The sequence below is a fragment of the Hemibagrus wyckioides genome, linkage group LG03 (genome assembly GCF_019097595.1).
Source record: "Hemibagrus wyckioides isolate EC202008001 linkage group LG03, SWU_Hwy_1.0, whole genome shotgun sequence".
Lineage (NCBI taxonomy): Eukaryota > Metazoa > Chordata > Actinopteri > Siluriformes > Bagridae > Hemibagrus > Hemibagrus wyckioides.
This window is the reverse complement of record NC_080712.1, coordinates 27,626,570-27,645,910: the sequence shown is the minus strand read 5'-3', so window position 1 is coordinate 27,645,910 and position 19,341 is coordinate 27,626,570. Positions and strand designations below refer to the sequence as shown.

Sequence of the window (19,341 nt, the reverse complement as noted above, 5' to 3'; positions counted from 1 at the left end):
GGCGTGAATAAAAATGCAATCACGGCTTTTTGTAAATCATTTTGCTAACTTTCACTTCAGTGTTATGGGCTATTTGTGTAGGGTCATGAGATCAAATCCCAATAAAGTCCATTTCATTTCCAGGTTGTAACAACAAAATATATGGAAGTCATTTTACGTCTCATTGTCATAAAAAAAAGCAAGCACGATGCTACAAATTCAACTCTTTAGGAGTATACACAAGTCTATGTGCACTTTTACAAGGTAGATTACATGTAATGGAAAATTTAACAAGGTTTTGAATCACCTAGTCAATTTTATTGGGTAATAATAACGAATGATTAACTGATAAACAGATGATAAATATTTATGACTGTATTTATTAGCAGGGTAAGTCATGTTACATTATGAATATGACTTTAGATCTTCTCAGAAATCCTGTCAGGTTAATTCATATGTTAGAAAAGATATTTATGATATAGATAGCAGTTAGGAAAAAAGCTCATAGTGAATGGATGAAAAAAGTTATTCATATAACTAGAATTAGGCTAATATAATTTGTCATAGAAATTACATTACTGCTACATTACTAACACTTTGGGAATGTAGAATTGTTAATGCCCTGAAAGACATCTCTGTGTTAAATATGAGCCGATGAAGTAACTGATTAAGCTACTGCTATGTATATTTAATTTCACAAGCTCATAAGGTAGACACCTGACCATCACAACATGATGTGCTTGCGAAACATCCCTTTCCAAAACCAGGAGCATTTATATGGAGCTGCTACAACAGCCTCCAAGGGTCAAGGGCCTGTGCAGGGCACTCAGGTTCTAACACAGCAACATTGGCAAACCATACACGTCAAATTTTAATTTCCCAGTGAAGGGAAAATCCTAATATTTCAGCATACAAAATCATTCTAGTTAATTTTGTGCTTCCAACTTTCTGGCACCAGTTTGGGGAAGACCCAGATATAAGATGGTCCGGTGAATATAAAAACTGTATTATTGAGAACAGTGAAGGCAAAACTCAAAGACACTATGAGCTGTGTTCACAGGAATTGTCACTGCAGTATCATTAAACAGTACACAAAATATACGATGCCAGCACAGTGCAACAAACAGTGCAGAGCCAACAGACAGGCAACAATATCATAAAAGTGGACAGATCATCAGACAATACACAGGCACCATCCCATTTAGTACACACTAGAGAATATGGTTTTCAGATAACATCAACCATCACACTGAGGTAGGGCACCAGTTGGCTAGAGAACACGTTACAGCAGAGAAAATGCTACCTTGTGGATGAAATAATGTTAGTTCAGTTGCAGACAATGATTGTGGACTGTGCAAGCTGGCAACGAACTATAGGAAGGAAGCTTTACAGTTATTAGACTTATCACTGGTGTGGTGTGTTGTGTTGCTCAGAGAGTCTTGTTGAGGGATAGACTGTTACCAGGATCGACTCCCTTTCCTTGCACATGGCTGGGCATCGTGCCAGCCACCACAGCTGTACTTCACTTCAATGTGATCGTAATTACAGCTACTGATAAGTACAGCAGATTTCAGTGGCTGTTTATTGCCGCTAGAATCAAGGTAACAATAATACAATTTTCTAGTTTTTAATTTAATATGAACTAACCTTAGATTACATACAGTTGGATCCGCTTTCCACACCATTCATTTTATCATTATATTTTATATTAATTATGTCCAGTTCAATTAAATAAATAAAATTTCTCCTTAACTTCAATCTTGATAACCTCCAAGGGATTTAGGTTAATCAGTTAAGTTTTGTTAATAAGTAATATTACTCAGTAAAACGTTTTATATTTCTCAGTCTTCCCAGGCTTATCTCTCTGCTTATTAAGATGTTTTTATAAAAACACAATTTAATGCTCATAATATACATCAATGCATCATTTAACCATAGTTGTAGGGGTGTTTCATGCACTGTATTTTAAGACTTTTAGCTTAAACTATGATGTCCCAAATGACCAATACATCATGAAAACAATACATTTATACACATGTGTATGTGCTTTAAAATAACTTGTACAGGAGTACATCTTATATCTTTCATAGATGTACCATAGACATAGACATGTGGAAATAGTAAATAGTATGACAATTTCATGACTATAAAAACTAGCCAAAGCATGAGCATACAGATTGCAACCTCAAGATTTTTGTGGCCAACTTCCTGTTTGATGCTATCACACCCCCTTATGTGACATCAAATGAATTTATTTATCATTTATGATGTTCTTCCTATCAAGCAGGTCCAGTAAAAAAGGGCCTAGTAACACAAGCTCTGACTTTCACTTCTCAGGTCAGAAAATAAATAAATCCCTTTTACCAGACGTCATTATGTATACTATATGACCAAATATTGTGCACACCTGACCATCTCACCTATGTGCATACTGTACATCCCATTCCAGATTTAGTTCCCTCTTTGCTGTTATAATAACCTCCACTCTTCTGGGAAGTCTTCCCACTAGATTTTGGAGCATAGCTGTAGGGATTTGCCCATTCAACCACAAGAGCATTAGTGAGGCCGGGCACTGATGTCAGACAAGAAGGTCTGGTATGTAGTCTGCGTTCCAGTTCGTCCCAAAGGCATTCAGTAGAGATGAGGTCAGAGCCCTGTACCGGCCACTCTTCCACACCAACCTTGTGCACTGGGACATTGTCACGCTGGAACATGTTTAGGCTTAGCTCCTTAAATCCAGAGAAGGGATACTGTAATATAGTGTACAAAGGCGAAAGCTTTGTGGCAAGGGTTTGTGGAAAAACTACAATATACCGTGTGTTTTGCAGTACTTTTACAGTAGTGTACCTGAATTCATACAATGCATAAGAAGTAGAAAATGTGTATCCTTGAAGGTGTACAGAAAAGTAGTTTTCTATTTCAGCAACAGGTGTTTTGTTTAGTGCCTACATTTTTCAGTGTCCTGTTTGTAATCGTGTTTTATACATACTCCATGCAAAGATGAAGCAAATGAGCACGATAAAATGATTTACACTAGAACATGCACGAACTTAACCACATCCGCGGACGTTTTTCCTCCTTTGCATGATTACTACGGGTGTCATATATCAAGTGGCTCTAATTTCACGCTGAAGCGTGGTCAACTAGACTTCATGCGGCCGCTAGAGGTGAACACGAATCCTGTATGTGGGACGGACTACTCGGTCTGAACTCTTTTTTCTCTCCCCCACACAGATGTCTAGGCTTCTAGCGCCGGAGCTCCAGCGAGTTTAAACAGCAAACACCGACTCCTCACTCATGCGACTCGGATCTCTGTGTCGGGGCCGACTCGCGCTTTTGTCCGCTGTTTTCGGAGCACTTAACTACACAAACTTGAAGGAGCAATCTGTAAGTTGGGGTTTTTCTTTTTCCTGTTTTCCCCACTGTGGGTAAAAAAAGGAGTTAAATAAAAGGCTCAGAAGTTTACGCGGTGAATCAAAAAAAAAGGAACAAGCGTGATGTGAACCATTATACTTACAAAGGACTGCGACCTTTTTGACTGTTTAGACAAATCCGACGGACACAAGGTGCAGTTTCAGTTTATAATTTCCGTTACTTATTATTTATTTATTTATATTTATTTTAGTATTATGAATGGTACACGCACTGTCATGGAGCTCATCAACAGCCCGAGACCTGAGTGGTGAAGAAACAGCATCAATAAGATCGCAGCTATGAAGGTCTTCACGCTGTGCGCCGGAGCGGCCTTCGCACTCCTGTGGAGCTTTCTCGGCTTCTTTCAGAGTGTCCAGTGCACTTTAGGGGAAGACCATGTCCACTCGAGCTTCATTTACAGACGCCTGAGAAACCACGAGCGCAGAGAAATCCAAAGGGAGATTCTCTCCATCCTGGGTTTGCCCCATCGGCCGAAACCCTTCTCTCCGGCAAAGCAGGCATCTTCGGCACCTCTCTTCATGCTCGATCTGTACAACGCCATGGCGACCGAGGAAGCGGAGGAGGACGCACTACTCGAGAGCACAGGCAAAGCGATCAGTATAAACTCTCTGGGAAATTCGCGCAAAAGCCAGCACAGCGCTCCGTATGGATATTCTCGTGCGCCCGTGGCCTGGACAAGTCAGAGTCCACCTTTGGCTACTTCACACGACGCAAACTTTCTGAACGATGCCGACATGGTCATGAGCTTTGTGAATCTGGGTAGGTATACATTACCCGAGGAAGCTGATGCCTCTTAAAAGCCTTTCTATTTGTGGATCGTTGGTTTTAGGTCGTGGCAAACTTTTTGGGAGTCAACAATGGCACATCAGCCTGTTCTAGTATATTCCATGCGTCCTAAACATAGTGTTTGTCCAGTGTCGTCAGTGCACTATACCCAGTCAACCAGCTACCATTTAAAGCTACGCTTCATACATGCAGGTAGTCTTTATCTCCAGCACTAGTAAAACTGCAAAGGCTTTACTTAAAAGGTCTTGCTGTATCATGTCAAAATATTACCTGGACACACCATAGGGTGAAACCTGTATTAAACAACACACATCTAGATGTAGAGAAAGCTCCTATCTTTACAAACAGAACTTTGTTCACAGTCTGTCTTGGCCTTAGTAACATTTTCCTTGGGGGAAAGGAGGAGGAGGGGGGGGCGCTAGCCACACAATACTTTACTATTTGTAGTACTATTTTAGCATATGATTTAATTTGGCTAGGTTTGGTCTGGTGAAGTTGTGGAGTACTTTCAAAACTTGCCAGGGGTGCTTAAAGTTTCGCAGCCAGAGACCCCTTGAAGTGTAATAAATTCCACCGAGTACAGATTTATTAGAGAAAAAAAAAAACCCGGTTTAAATATAGAATCATATTTTGGTTATTTATTTACCCCGGAGAGCTTTTTTCCTCTTGAACTTTCCCTCAGCAGAACACACTAGGCCCAACTTGGCATTATTTGTAGTCTTGTTTGTTTTTCTAATATTGAAATTCGGATTCAAGTCACCAGTAACTATTACAAACGTGATAATGAATATAATAACTTTGATAATGATAGATCCAATGATAGACCAAATAAATTAAAAAAAAACAAACATACACACACATATCTTCTGCTTACGCTTCCTCCTAGACATCAATTTGAGAATCACTGGCTTATGCAATACACGTTAATTCGCTTATTCTTCATTCATAAAATCTAACATAAAATGAATATAATTCTGTGTAACAAATACTGTAGATGATAACCAGTGTCCTGCTCCTACCTTTGTGTTAAGATAAATATAAATCACAATCTCGATTTTTACATGCATTAAGTCCTCCTATGTTTTCGATGCACATTATTATTAAAAAAGTAATTACAAATCATAATGATATAGACCTCAGTTTACACTACAGATACACGAGTCTGTAATGAGTAATTAAAAATTCTTAGCATCTGTTTTAATCGTCTTTGTTAAACGTGTGCTAAATTTCCAAGTACAATTTATAGTTCCGACTCCAAAAGCGACATAAGTAGCATCTATTCTTACATGTTTTTGACACCCTTTCATTTACAACATATAGGCTAAACGGTTTGCAGCATGCCATTTAAATCTCCATAAAGCAGATAAAATAGAACATAGTCTTTGGAAACTCGGAGAGAATTACAGGTTAGAAAAGGAAAAGACACTGGCTTCTAAAGAGTGTTATTATATCAGATAATTTGTAAAGCCTCTGTAGTGTCCGTGCAAATTTAGTTAGACATAGGCTACATACACATGGTATGGTATGCAGGGGGGTAAAAGCAGGAAACATTAAATAAATTCCCTAGGACATGCTGAAGTGTTGTGTTGAATACATGCTATTAAGGCCCTGGTTTCTGGAATGTTGTGTGTTTTGAAAGAGTCACAGCGATACGCATGATTTAGACCGTAATGCTTCAGTAGCCGTGACCCCTCTCACCCAGAAGCTCATGCAAACTTATCAAATGAATGTTTGACCTGTGGATAATTTGACTTAATTATTTCCTGTTGTTAAAGGGAGGACAGGGGACAGGGTAGACTGGTTTTGGTCATGAAATGTTTGTTGCCGCTCCTCGTGTCAGAAATTGTGAACGTAAGTTCATGGTTGTTTTGCATCATGTTTCACTAGAGCTTGAATTGCTAAAATTGAGTTTTGTGTTTTAGTCAGTTACTGTACTTAAAAGTTGTTAAATTGTCAAAAATAATATCAGCAATTTTTTGACATGAGGGTGAATAAAACAGATTAAATTTCTGGCTGACCTGCTGAAACGTTTCCGTTTAGGTAGCCCACAGGGAAAGCTATCACAATGACTACACTACATATGTTTTCACTTAGACTCATAAGGGCATGTACACGGGTCTTCTAAATTAAACCGAGACAGGACCAACAAGCAAGAATCAGTATATATAGTTAAAAGCTGATATAAAAAATACTTAATACACTATACTGAATTATTGCCAATACTTTAATTAGTACTGTATTTCTATTTTGATATACTCTCTTCCTAATAAAAGGGATTTATTAGGAATATTAAATCATTTTAGAGGTAGAATGAAATATGGAATTTCAGAGCAGTTTGGAGCAGCTGACCCTTTCCTAATAAAACATATTATGAAACCTTTGTGACAGGATATCACTCCATTTATCATGATTTGGTTTAAATCTCTTAAGTGAGCAGCACTGTAAAAAAGATATCTCATAATTTTTCATAAATCGTGAACGCAAATCATGTGTATCATTATATATATATATGTATATATATATATATATATAGTGGATATGCAACACATAGACACAACACATATGGTTTACAGGTTCCCTGCTCAGAGTGCAGACCCTGTTCCAAAAAGTTACGCTTTAAATGAATCCTGTGAATTAAACCAGTGTTGTTTGTGTCCTGACAGGCTTTGACCTCTGTTCTTAATTAGCAGGCCAGGCTTGAAGTTGAGCCTGAGCAGCTGGTATGGCTCGGGCCTGGCCTCTGACCTCTTCCTGTTAAGTAGCCATCGACTTTCACTATAGATAAATCAGAGAAACACTGCTGCCTTATATCACTGACACTATGGAGCTACAAACGCTGTCTCCTTAGTTATCACTTTGCACTCTCATTTTAGGCCTTGTATATAGCTGGGATGATTTCACGGCTTTTACATGTTACTATAGTGTACTAAAATGTATAAACATCTGGTTGTTTAGATTCTAGATATTTGGAACGTTCCAAGTTCATGTAGTCTATAAATCAGGGATGTTGTGGTTTAAAGCTTTGGCTGGACGTTTATACTGTTTCAGTGTTATGAGTTTAGGAAAACAATAAATCTTTAATAGAGACATATTTCTGAATATCTTTTTTTTTTTTTTTTAGCATCAGAATATCTTATGTGTATTTTAAACATGAAAATGAAAAAGTTAACATCAGTGAAGTAAAATATGTGAAATATGTTAATATTGCCAGCCTGCCTAAGAGGAACAAACACTTTATCTTGTGGACTTGTCTATGCTGAAGGGCAGAGTGTCATTAGTGAACGCCTGTTTTGCTTAACGGCCAGATCATTCATCATACTGAAAGAATACTGAAAGCTCACAGTAGAGGCCCAGCACAAAAAAAACATTACCTCTGCTCATTTAGCTAATTTAACGGATTCGAGATATTTTTTTTCCTTCATCTAAATGTTTAGATTTTGAAATCTTGCCCTTTATAGGAAGCAACTGTTAGCACATCATGTGTGAGATGATATCGTGTCCCTCCAGCAGAAACTGATCTAAAGAGAATGGAGTTCTGTACGTGTTTTTTTTCTTCCCTCCAACACTTTTTCGCTGCTCTCTTTTGCAGTGGAGAGAGACAGGGATTTTTCCCACCAGAGGAGACACTATAAAGAGTTCCGTTTTGACCTGACTCAAATTCCGGAAGGGGAGGCCGTAACAGCAGCAGAGTTTCGCATCTATAAAGATCACAGCCATGGGAGATATGAAAACGTCACACTAAAGGTCTCCATATACCAGGTGACCAGGGAATATCAAAATAGGTGAGTTTAAAATACGTACTCATATTCATATATATCTATTATGGAGATAAAAGTATTAATGTATAATTTTACTGGGTCAAGCTTGTTATCTTTCTTACTGTTTTTGTTTTTTCCAGGGGCATGGATGATATTTTTATTGTCACTAGATTTAGGGCATAAAACTGTTTTTCTTTTTGCAAAAATTCGTTCATGTTCCCAGCCCTTGCCGTTACAGTCATCCGACAACACTGCCTGGATTAAATTGTTGAACCATTTGGGGTTACATTTTTCCATTAGTACTTTTAAGACCATGGCTGCTCTGCAAAACACTTTAGGTAGGCAATCAGGCAGAAAATAAAAGAACATCCTGTTTACACTAGCGTATGTCTGGAGTCTGTCTGGAGTCTTCTCTAGTGGTGATTAAACAGCATGTTTCAGGAAGTTTTAAGAGCGTAATTTGTCACCATTGAAATACTGACCTGTCTTTGCCCACACGTGTCAGCTAATATACTGTTCCTCTACACATTCATGAAAGCAAAGCAAGCAATTTATACCTTTTGTGAAATTTAAAATCAGACTACTTGTAAAATTTACCCAGTGTATAGATTCTGCTTTCATTTTTTCATGACAACTTATTGCAGTCTGTTTAGCTTGTAACTATTTTAAATCCTGAATATGTCAGCAAGTTTCTCACAAGCAAAAACATTACTAATGCACTGCCACAAGGGTTAAAAAAAAAGGTTAAGGTCATGAATTTCTAAATGTCACATGTAGATATTTTTATGCTTACACATAAAACCATCTGCAGACACTCGTTTAAAAGAATACACAGTCATAATCAATGGCGGGGTGGAGAACAGTTCCAGTCTGAAACACTGAGTTAGAAGCAGCTGTGCTTATGTACTTTATCTAATCTAAAAGCTCCCAGTCATTCAAGCCCTTTGGCTGCGTACGTCTAGTTTCTTTGTTTTCGGCAATGGAGAAACCATGTGCATGTTGTGTTATTAGTTCTGTCCATTCGAACCCTGCGCTGCCTCACTCTCACCATGTTCACTGATAAAAAACCCAGAGATCAAAGGTTTCCATTAACAGGCCATTTGCAAGTTTCCCCTACATAAGAAATCTCGGAAGCCCGTTTGGTTATCGCCCTTTTGATATATCCCTACTTTGTCAGACTTCCCAAACAGGGCCATCTGCTTCTAATAATGACCTCCGAGAGAGAAGAGCCACATTCATACAGAGTGCCAACTGCCCACCTGCCCCTTTTACAGTCATAATGCTCTGGAAAAGAAACCTGTTACTTCTCTTTCGTCATACACAGCCAGACCATAGACACGGCCTGTATCTACCAGGCGTGAATGATACAGTATGTGAGGAGACATATGTGACTCCTGGGATGCAGGCAAGGTTTTTTTAAAGCAACCGTGGCCATCAAAGGCTTAGGGTTAAGTCTGCTTTTATGAGCAATAGGCCTCGCTGCCTCAGTCTTTGCTGTGAATTTTCTTTTGATAAATGGAATTTCGCATTTCAGCACCCAGTTCATAAAAGCTGAACTATGTAATGCCAAAAAACTAGTTCTGCTCTGTGGTTGCTCTATAAAAATGTGTTAAAAAAAAGAAAAAAGTAATGAAATAAAATTGGATTAAGATAAATGGATTATGTGGGGAAACACTTTTAGTATAACCCAAATCTCTTGGATTAAGATGTTTATATTGAAAAAAGAAAAAAAAAGAGACTTTTCAAACAAGAGCAAAGTTTAAGAAGAGCTATTTGTGGTGTGATTAGAACCAAAGTGTGCATGTGGCATGTCTGGGCCTGTTAGTGTCTCTGATCAGCTTTGTTTTGTGACTTCTCTGTTCTCATGGTGTGTGGCCCACAGACTGTTTTGGAACACCAGACAATTAGATTAACTGGAATTGCCGGTCCATGATATTGATGCCAAGATGACAAAGGAATGCCTGGAACAGATTCATATTGAAGCTTGCATTTGGAAGTGGTTATTGGATAATTCGGGCCTTTTATGACCACAATTTATCTCACAGCTGTACTGTGAATGTGTTATTTAGGGATGCAGAGACATTTCTGCTCGATTCGAAGAAAATTCGTGCCTCAGATGGAGGATGGCTGGTGTTTGACATCACAGCCACCAGTAACCATTGGTTGCTTAACCCGCAGCAAAACATGGGCCTTCAGCTCTGTGTAGAGACCATGGACGGTAAGGACACAAATGTAATAATGGATGCTTTGTAAAGTTGTCTATGCCTAGTGGCACTGAAATTCAGTACTCATAAACTCGTTCTCATAAGGGCTGGAAAAATCACTGGCTCAGGCCTTTGGGATAAGCAGATTTCATGTCTGGGTAATTTATTATTTATTTATAGCTGAGTAAGTTTGACAACTAGAACGAAGAAATCCTGCTCCATATTTGCAATTGCAAAACAGTTTTGTACCTATGTTTAAATTGAATGTGTTTCATGCTGATGTATTTCCATACTGCAACTATACTGAATAGTTCAAATTCCCACCACCTGCTGAACTACATACATCGACCAAGACACAACCTGACTGGTGTTTTTTTTTCTCGCCTGTGGAGACAGACGAAAATAAAGTTTGGCACAAAACTGTAACACAACTCTCCTGTTTATTATGTGCAGTCAGCATGCCACGAGACACTAGCCAGAGTCAAATAACATTTTTTATTTCTGAGGAAAGAACCAAATTTTAAAAACAATGGCCAATGACTTTTCTTTTTGACTTTTTTTTGCTTCATAGGAAGCTTTGTTAGAAGAAAATAATACTCATATGCTCATTTAAGTTTTTACTTGCATTGTAGGTTCGCATTGTAGGCTATATGTATATGCATATAGATAAAAAAATATTCTTAGTGCATGTTTTTGTCTTTTTGACATTGTGATTAATCATGTTCCACATGTTCACCAAATCACGCATGGCACAAAGCAAACACAGCTCCTTTATGTTTGTAGCCAAATTAAGTGAATACATAAATCAGCACATTGCAAATTTCAGGGTTTGCTGGTTGTTTATAGGTAGTATAGATGAAGATATGCTTATTGTTAAGGACAGTTTGTTAACCATGTGTGTGCTGGTTTTAAATGTATAGGTCGAAGCATCAACATGAAATCCGCTGGGATCATTGGCAGGAGTGGGCCGCAATCCAAGCAGCCTTTTCTTGTGGCATTTTTCAAAGCCAGTGAAGTGTTGCTACGCTCTGTCAGGGCCACAGGGGGAAAGAGGAAGAATCCTAGCAGAAACAAAGGCAGGAATCAACCGAAAACCTCACAGGTCAAAAGGATTGAAGGTAGATATAACACATAATGAAATCTCTATATAGGCAACTTTAAATATAAATGAAACATCACACTCTTTGTAAAGCTTTAGGTAACTCACACAAGCCTTGCTTAACTGCATTATTTGGGAGAATACCTTCTAGCAGCTGAACATAGAGAAGTGCTCATGATGGTTGGTCACAGAGCCCACCCATGCAGGAGTAGACTAAACAACAGTAAATGACTATGCTCGCATTTGAACACTGATGGTGGGTTTTGGTTGCCTTTATCTAGAGCAAAACATCAGCGAACAGAAGCAAGCCTGCAAGAAGCATGAGCTTTATGTCAGCTTCCGTGAATTAGGATGGCAGGTACGGGACACGCTACAGAGCAACTAAGAGGAACACACATTTGCAACATAAAAATAACCATCTTTTTACTTAACATGTTATCTTCTCTCTTTATCTTTTCCTTTGCTTTCACAAGGACTGGATAATTGCACCTGAGGGCTATGCAGCGTTTTATTGCGACGGAGAATGCTCATTCCCACTCAATGCACATATGAATGCAACAAATCATGCAATTGTGCAAACTCTGGTAAATCTAAACTTAATATATATATATATATATATATATATATATATATATATATATATATATATATATATATATATATATATATATATAAAGAGGATGCATTGCATGTGTCATAATTACACAACAAAACCAGATATCAATGATATGTCATGTCTGTTTACTAATATTTCAATAAATCACTGATTTCATTTCTTCCATTCAGGTCCATCTCATGTTTCCTGAGAATGTGCCAAAGCCTTGCTGTGCACCGACCAAACTGAACGCAATCTCTGTGCTATACTTCGATGACAGCTCAAATGTAATTCTGAAAAAATATCGCAATATGGTAGTCAGGTCTTGTGGGTGCCACTGAACTCTGTGTATGTTTGGGTGTGATTGGAGACTCTAGAGTAAGCATTTTTTTTTTTTTGTAAAAACCTGCCACCTATAATATTGCTGGAATAAAACACATACCAAATAGATAGTTTTGAGATTTACAGTGATGTACAGTGTTATGTATATATTAGCTCATGAATGTGCTTATTTATTTGGCTTTATTTTGAAATAACAGAAGATACGTTGAACATTTACCACTTGCAGATAGTAAATGCTCTTTCCTGAATACCTATCTGAGGCCAGTCAATTAAGCAGCAGCTATTATTGCCCCTTTTGATCATGAACAATATTTCTGGCGATTTTAAATGCTGATGTTTTGATTCCCTGCAGAATTTACATTAGTAATTTGAATAATATATATATTGCATTTATTGTATTAGGACAATGTTAATGTGTTATTAAATATGTTTCCAAAACATGCTACTGAAATGTCTTTTTTTATTCTATATAAGCTCTTCAGTCATCCTTTATCTTAATTCTGCTTTAAAGTCTTATAAATAGCGTTTGTGCTCCTGTGAATAAATAAATAATTTCACTTACATGACTTCCTTACAACTTACCACAGATTTCAAGCTTAGTGTCTTATATCTAAACTCTCATTCATCACTGTCTGTCTGTACCTGCATGATTCTTAAACTATAATTATCCAAATCCAACATCACCCAGAGGAGGACGGTTTTCCTTTTAACTTTTTTACCCTTTCAAGGTTTATTCTCTCGTCATCCCAGGGATTTTTATTCCCTTGCTTGAGCTCTTTCATCAAAGCTTCATGCACAGATTTCTGTAAAGCTGCTTTATGATCATGGATATTGCTATACATCAACTGAAGTTCAACTGAATTCCATTATCTGTCCGGTTTCTGGTGTCATTAGCCAGTAAACCTTTGTAGGAAATTGTGTAGGAAAGTGTTTGATTTTCATTTTGAGTAAAATCAAATCTTTTTATATGTTTATACCGATATGCATAAAACAATAAACGATACTTAAAAAATATCATGTTTTGTCTGATAGTTTTGGGATTTTTTGAAACTCTGAGACAATACTGCAGCAGAATTTCACCCTAAATATAGCTTTGATATATTCAAAGGAATTAAAATAACATTTCAATTTTATTGTATTACAAGAAAAATTCAATTCTAGTCCCAAGGTTTTGAAATTAAAAGCTTCATAATTATAAAAACCCACAATTATATAGTCACTATTGTATGAAACTAAAGCTTGTACACTTGTCACCTTGTACATGAAACCTGAATGAAAACTCCTCCTCAACTTGGACGTCCAACTCCAAAAGGAATTTTTCTCAATCCTGAGTTCAGCATATGATGATGTCTTGAACATATCTCTCACACCGACAACAGTAAATAAAACATCACTGCACTAGTTTAGATGAGTTTATAGTAGCATTTACTTTCTAGCAATTGATGTAGAAACATTACTTGGTTAAATCTGTAACACTGTACACAAAGTGTGAAAATAAATGAATCCCTAATATTAGCTGACTTGCTTGTCGGTGGCCTTGTTTTAATGCACTTAGTAGCTCGAACAATGCCAAGCTCAAAAATCCTATCTTCAGTCGAATGTAGCATTATTAGCATTAGTATTAGCATTATTTCCTCCCACACACCAATTCTCTTCCCATTTTTTTTTTAAAGCCGCGGCTTTGCTTCAAACCAAACAGATTAGATTATAGATTGATGTGTCTATACTAGCAATAGGTTGATATGCAGGAATATTTATTGAGATATACTTGCCATTGATTTGTGATTCTACTTCACATTGTTCAACACTGAATGAGTGGATTACACTTAATTAAAAGCAGCCGTGCAGCCGAGCAGATGTTATGCAGGCTGTATATAAAAACAAGTGTTGACACAGGATGACTAGAGGAGGCCACCTGCTAACTTAACTTACGGCAGTGCAGATGATTTGCATTCCTGTGGCCCACTGCCCTGCATGATTACTGCTGCCACTTCACAATTCCATCTACTGTTTAATATTGTGGGATTCTTTCCAGTTCTGGTAAATGTCTTCCTTTCTACCCAGATGAATGGGCTCCTATTTTATGGGATTTTCTGCCAAAGGGCACTAAGTTATGTGGCTTCTAGAAAGGGAACGGTTACCTTTCTGAACACGAATTAATGTAACATGTGATGCTATTTAACACATGCACACGTCCAACTAGGGAAACTGGAGAGTGAGTCAGAGAAGGTCTGACGCTCATTTCATCTTCTTGCCGTCAGACTCGGGCTCAAATGGCATCTTCTCCAAACAGCTGTTAAACTTCCCAGGGACATAAATGTGAAGTAGTATTTTGATTTGAGGTTTCCTAAGCCATAACACCAAGGGACATTGCCCACTAGATTACAAACGCCAGCTATGTGCTCCTGTAAATCATGGTTTTACCTTGAATTGAGGCCCTGTTTCTGCTCTTTGTGCTTTATGAACTTGACGTCCTTCAAGTTCATAAGTATATTATACTGTGTCAGTTGCCAAAAGTTCTCTTTTTTCCTTGTTACCACATTGTGACTATAAAAACTAACAGACTCGCAATAGAGCCATGAACTTCTACAAACGGCTTGCAGCTGGCCTTCTTTCATACTTATTATAAGCATAGAAATGTATATAATCAATTAACCCTGTAAACGGAACAGGAATCATGCTTTGTGGATAGTGTGGATAGAATAAAAAATCATCTGCACTTGACTCGACTTAACTATTGCCATTTCCATCTATGAATTCTTCTCCTGTTACCACATGTTAAACTCCATCTATTTATTTGTACCCCACCTCTCTCTTCCTCTCTCTCTCTTTTTTTTTTTTTTTGCTGGGCTTGATAGTTTATTTTTTGTGTCAGATTACAGCCAGTCCACAAAGCTGCCGGAACATTATCTAATCAAAATGTCTTGCAGTTTGTCTTATTCATCTTTTCCCATTTATGTGCCGAGGGTGGGCTCTATAACCTTTCATTATGTTCAATCAGAATCCTGTGAATGGATCCAACCATCTGGGTTACATATTACATGCTAAATGGCACAAGATGATGCACAGAACACCAAACAAAAAACGCTGTTGTTGACATACCACTTGTGTGTGTGTGTGTGTGTGTGTGTGTCTAGCCTTCAATGAAGGCACACATTTCTATGGAAAAGAGGATTGTTAAATATAGAAAACCCCATGGTCACCTTTTTACACCATGGCATCAAGCTGTGATGCTTTTTTTCGCTCAGATTACTGAGACTAAAGGTATTTTGAGGTAATCTCTCCAGACTGTGTTCCATTACAACTTAATCTTTTATTCCTTCTTTAAATAAAACAGCCCATGTGTCAATGTCTTATTTGCAATGCACTGAATGTGAAAACAAGGATCTATTCAAGGAGGCAAGCAGACAAAAAAAAAAAACCCATCCCCTTTGAAAGAGGTTTTCAGCATTGTTTACTTTTTGTGCCATACTCACATGTTTCTTTACATACTTGGGTTTAAAAGGGGCTTTCCATTCAGTTTCCATGCCCAACATTTACTAAAGGTTTATACAAACTGAGATTTTTTACTACTTATGAAGACACATTAAATGCATGTATTGCTGAGCTGTTGGTTGATTTCAGAAAATTTTGTGAATACCATCATCTTCTCATCTTGACATCATTTAGCTCATTATCCTGAATTTTAGAGACATTGTTTTACCCTTACACTTTGTAGACACTCCACAGATAGTTAAAAACCTTCTACAGACATGTTGCAACCCGTGAACCAATTTCTGTCAAGTAAACAATATGTCAACATGTTTAATTCGCTCTATAATTAGATTCTACTAGATGTCTAGTTCTGCTGCTGTGATCATAAAGACTATTCTGTGCTTATCCAAAGGCTCGTAATAACCCATATTCACATGCTTATACTGAACTTTCAACACACTTTTGGTCTGCTCAGGTACTGTTTGCCTTTACTCTCCACTGTATACCCCATTGTATAAAATAATGATTAATTATCCAACGATACACTGAGTTTTTAGGTGTTGTCTCTATTTTATTATACCTTGGGTGAAACATAAACGTCACAGGAATCGAATGCACTTTCTATACACGTTGTTAGTGCTAAATTTGAGGTGTCTCGAATGCAATGCCTGTTAAAACTAGTTTCTTTCTAAACTAGTGGAGTCTTTCCATGTGCTTGTTTCCTTGTAGAGTATCATTAACAAAGTGAACTTGAACGTGACCTCACATGGATAGTCTATAAAATGTTCCCACTAAGACGTTCACAGGCTCCGTGAATAAGGCTGACTGTTCATTATCCTTCCTCTAACACTGCATATTTGACTGCTCAGGCCCCAGAAATGGGAGACTTGAGCACCTTTACAAAGTTGAAACAAAGAGGAGTTCGATAGAAATGGGCTTAAGGCAAGTTGAAGGGTGTTTTAAAAGCAACGCAACAGTGCATTGAAGTGTAGACCAGATCTTAGTATAGTTTCCTGATGTAGTCTGCTCATTCTCTAAACTTCAGAACACTTAGAGACTGCCATCAAAACATACTTATGATCAGAGCATAAATTAGGAGCAGTCAGTGTGCTTTAGGACCGTGCTTTAGGAGTCATTCCATCGACAACGATGATCAAAAACTTCCAGCATGTTTTTCCACCAAGTTCACCAAACGTCCTCTAGTCCACCATGAGTATGAATTTTATTAAAGAGCTCACATGTGCTTTCAAGAGAGTACTGAAACTAAAGAAACACTCATATTAGTTACCCTGTCAGATGCAGAAGTACTCATTAGTGGTATACGCAGACAAATCTGTGTGTGTGCGTGTAAATCCATGTGGCATGCAGCTGAATATAAAAGGCTTACACACTGGTTTAGAAAGCATGTGTCGCTATGCTGCTTGGGTCGCTAACTCTGGGAGACGGATGCCCTCGGTCCATAATGAAATAAATTGCAGACTCAACAGGTATAAAAATCTTACTGGAAGACATTAGCACTGGAGTGTGGTAAATCACAGGGATTGTTCAAGAAGATAAGAGGGCATGTTGACTGGCATAAAGACCATTGTCGGTGTCTAGTGAAAACTCCACCTAGTGCCAGGACAGGTGGTACAGAACTGACCTGAGTGGCAGTAGACTGTTGCATCTTTTTTTTTTTTTTGAAACACAGACATTTGGAAGCAGCAGCCTCCTTATTAAGCACTCTTGTCTAGCATTACTGTAGTTTGGTCAATTAAATGATTTATTCAGTTGAACAAATTATTATGCCTGAGTATGTAGCCAAAAATAGTTCCTGGCTGAAGAAATAATAAAGTAAAAAACATTTCATCCCCACCAAGAAGAGGCAGAATCTGCTTTATCATGGCTCCCAAACAAGTGGTGACCACAAACTGTGTGCAAGTCACAGGGTGGACAGCAGGGTGTAGACAGTCCCAGTAGCATGTGATGAGCTGGATAACAATGGGAAAGCCTCACATATTGAAGTACTAGGACTAAAATTCTATCACAAAAACAATCACTTGACTTAACAGACTCTTCCATAGCTTGAGGCTCAACACTCATGCTCTGCAAGCCTTCTTGATTGAACACAGCCATTTCAACGAAGGATTCAGCCACGAATTTTTGAGTGGTCACACACTATCTGTTTTTTATCTCACTGGGATGCTGGTATTTGCAACTCCAGTAGTGAAAATTGAAATGTTGTACCACAGGTGACCACACTGTTCAATAACTAGACATTCGTGTGAGTAGTAGTGACAAGGACATGTGTACACACTTTGAGGCACTGATCCACTGCAGTTTTCTTTCATGCAAAGATGGAAATGATAATGACAGCTACTTCCCAGAAAGCCTGGGATAGGGGAAGAGCACAACAGAATGAATTGAAAATTAAATTTTCCAACACTATGGTGTTTTTTTTTTATTATTATTATTTATTCATTTATTTTTGATTCAATCCACACCATAACTAGCTATATTGAGGTGGGCAAGGAAGCGGTGGAGGTGGGCAGATGTATACCTTCTGTCTTAAGCCATCAAACTGATGCAACTGGATAGCAGCCATGATCTCTCATGGTAGTCCAATGCCTCACTACATTCATACAAACCATGGCTAACTCCTGGGCATTTTCAGTAGAAAAGGTATCATCACTTAAGTGATTTCACTCCTCATTGGAAAGCAGGTTGATTCTGATTGATTCACATCCCCATATAGAAATATAGAAGTGCAGTATTAGCACTTATTGTGATTTCCAAATAAGACATGTTAAAAACCCTCGTTATGCCTTTGATTTGCAGCCTACATGACCTTCAAATGAAACTACCCAGGTGGTCTGAGATAAGCTAGAAGGATGAAAGGTTATCTACATATCCGTGTTTCTATGACTTGTGAAGGCATGACAGACCACCTGGGGGACTTCTGTTGGTAAAAATAGTCAAAGGATGATGAGATTTTGACTATGTACTAACTCTTGATGGCCAGCAGTAAAAGTCTCTGGTGTGATTAGTGACTCTAGTCTCTCATTTGAAGCTCAGGGAGTGTTATTTTATTAGGATTGATAAAAAAGATAAGAAATATAATGTGACTAGATGCAGAAAAACTACTTAATGCTTTTGTCACGTCTAGGCCAGACTATTATAGAACTATTAAAGAAAATGACACAGTTTTTCAAACAATTTGCAGGAGAACAGGCAAAAACAAAGTAAGTTGCACTCGATACCCAAATTTCAAAATGTTCTAGGGGGAACTCACAGATGTTTAGGCAATGTATTCGAATTACAATGAATTACATTAAACTGTTCACAACTTTTCCACTGAAGTAATCGAATATATTAAATGATTTAGTCCTCCAAAGATCTCAGCACTGCACTGTTTAGAGAACCCAGAACCTAGAGCTTTATAAGTTGTGCTTGTACCCTTGTTCATGTGCCCTGTACTCAGACAGGGCCAAAACAACCTTTTACAAATCACATAAATTTAGAGCATTCCAGCTCACTCACTGCTTTCTACACAGCTTTGGCTTTGTTCTGCTCACAGCCACATACACAAATGCTCAGCTTATTAAGTAGGGCAAGAGAAAGAGAGACAGAGAGACAGATCACATAAATATACAAAGGACAACAGCACTCGGGTGTCCACGTTACTCATTA

At 37.9% G+C, this 19,341-nt stretch overlaps 1 protein-coding gene across 2 annotated transcripts; it reads left to right on the top strand.

The window, feature by feature from the left end:
* The first annotated feature begins 3,138 nt into the window (after positions 1–3,138).
* On the top strand, positions 3,139–12,636 carry bmp5 (bone morphogenetic protein 5). Of its 2 annotated transcripts, XM_058386094.1 has the most exons (8): positions 3,139–3,366; positions 3,605–4,173; positions 7,790–7,982; positions 10,028–10,176; positions 11,083–11,280; positions 11,543–11,619; positions 11,735–11,845; positions 12,048–12,636. In XM_058386094.1, the coding sequence occupies exons 2-8, from the start codon at positions 3,693–3,695 to the stop codon at positions 12,195–12,197; spliced, it is 1,359 nt and encodes a 452-aa protein (XP_058242077.1). In that variant the 5' UTR covers positions 3,139–3,366; positions 3,605–3,692; the 3' UTR covers positions 12,198–12,636. The 2 variants fall into 2 exon arrangements, with proteins under 2 accessions (XP_058242077.1, XP_058242076.1); XM_058386093.1 differs by having other exon boundaries at positions 3,139–4,173.
* Positions 12,637–19,341: the final 6,705 nt, after the last annotated feature.

Bases quoted from the DNA above. Each gene is read 5' to 3' on its own strand.
- bmp5 (XM_058386094.1), top strand. From the start codon at position 3,693: ATGAAGGTCTTCACGCTGTGCGCCGGAGCGGCCTTCGCACTCCTGTGG. The intron at 7,983-10,027 runs GTGAGTTTAAAA...TGTGTTATTTAG, and splicing joins ACCAGGGAATATCAAAATAG to GGATGCAGAGACATTTCTGC. The intron at 11,620-11,734 runs GTACGGGACACG...TGCTTTCACAAG, and splicing joins TCCGTGAATTAGGATGGCAG to GACTGGATAATTGCACCTGA.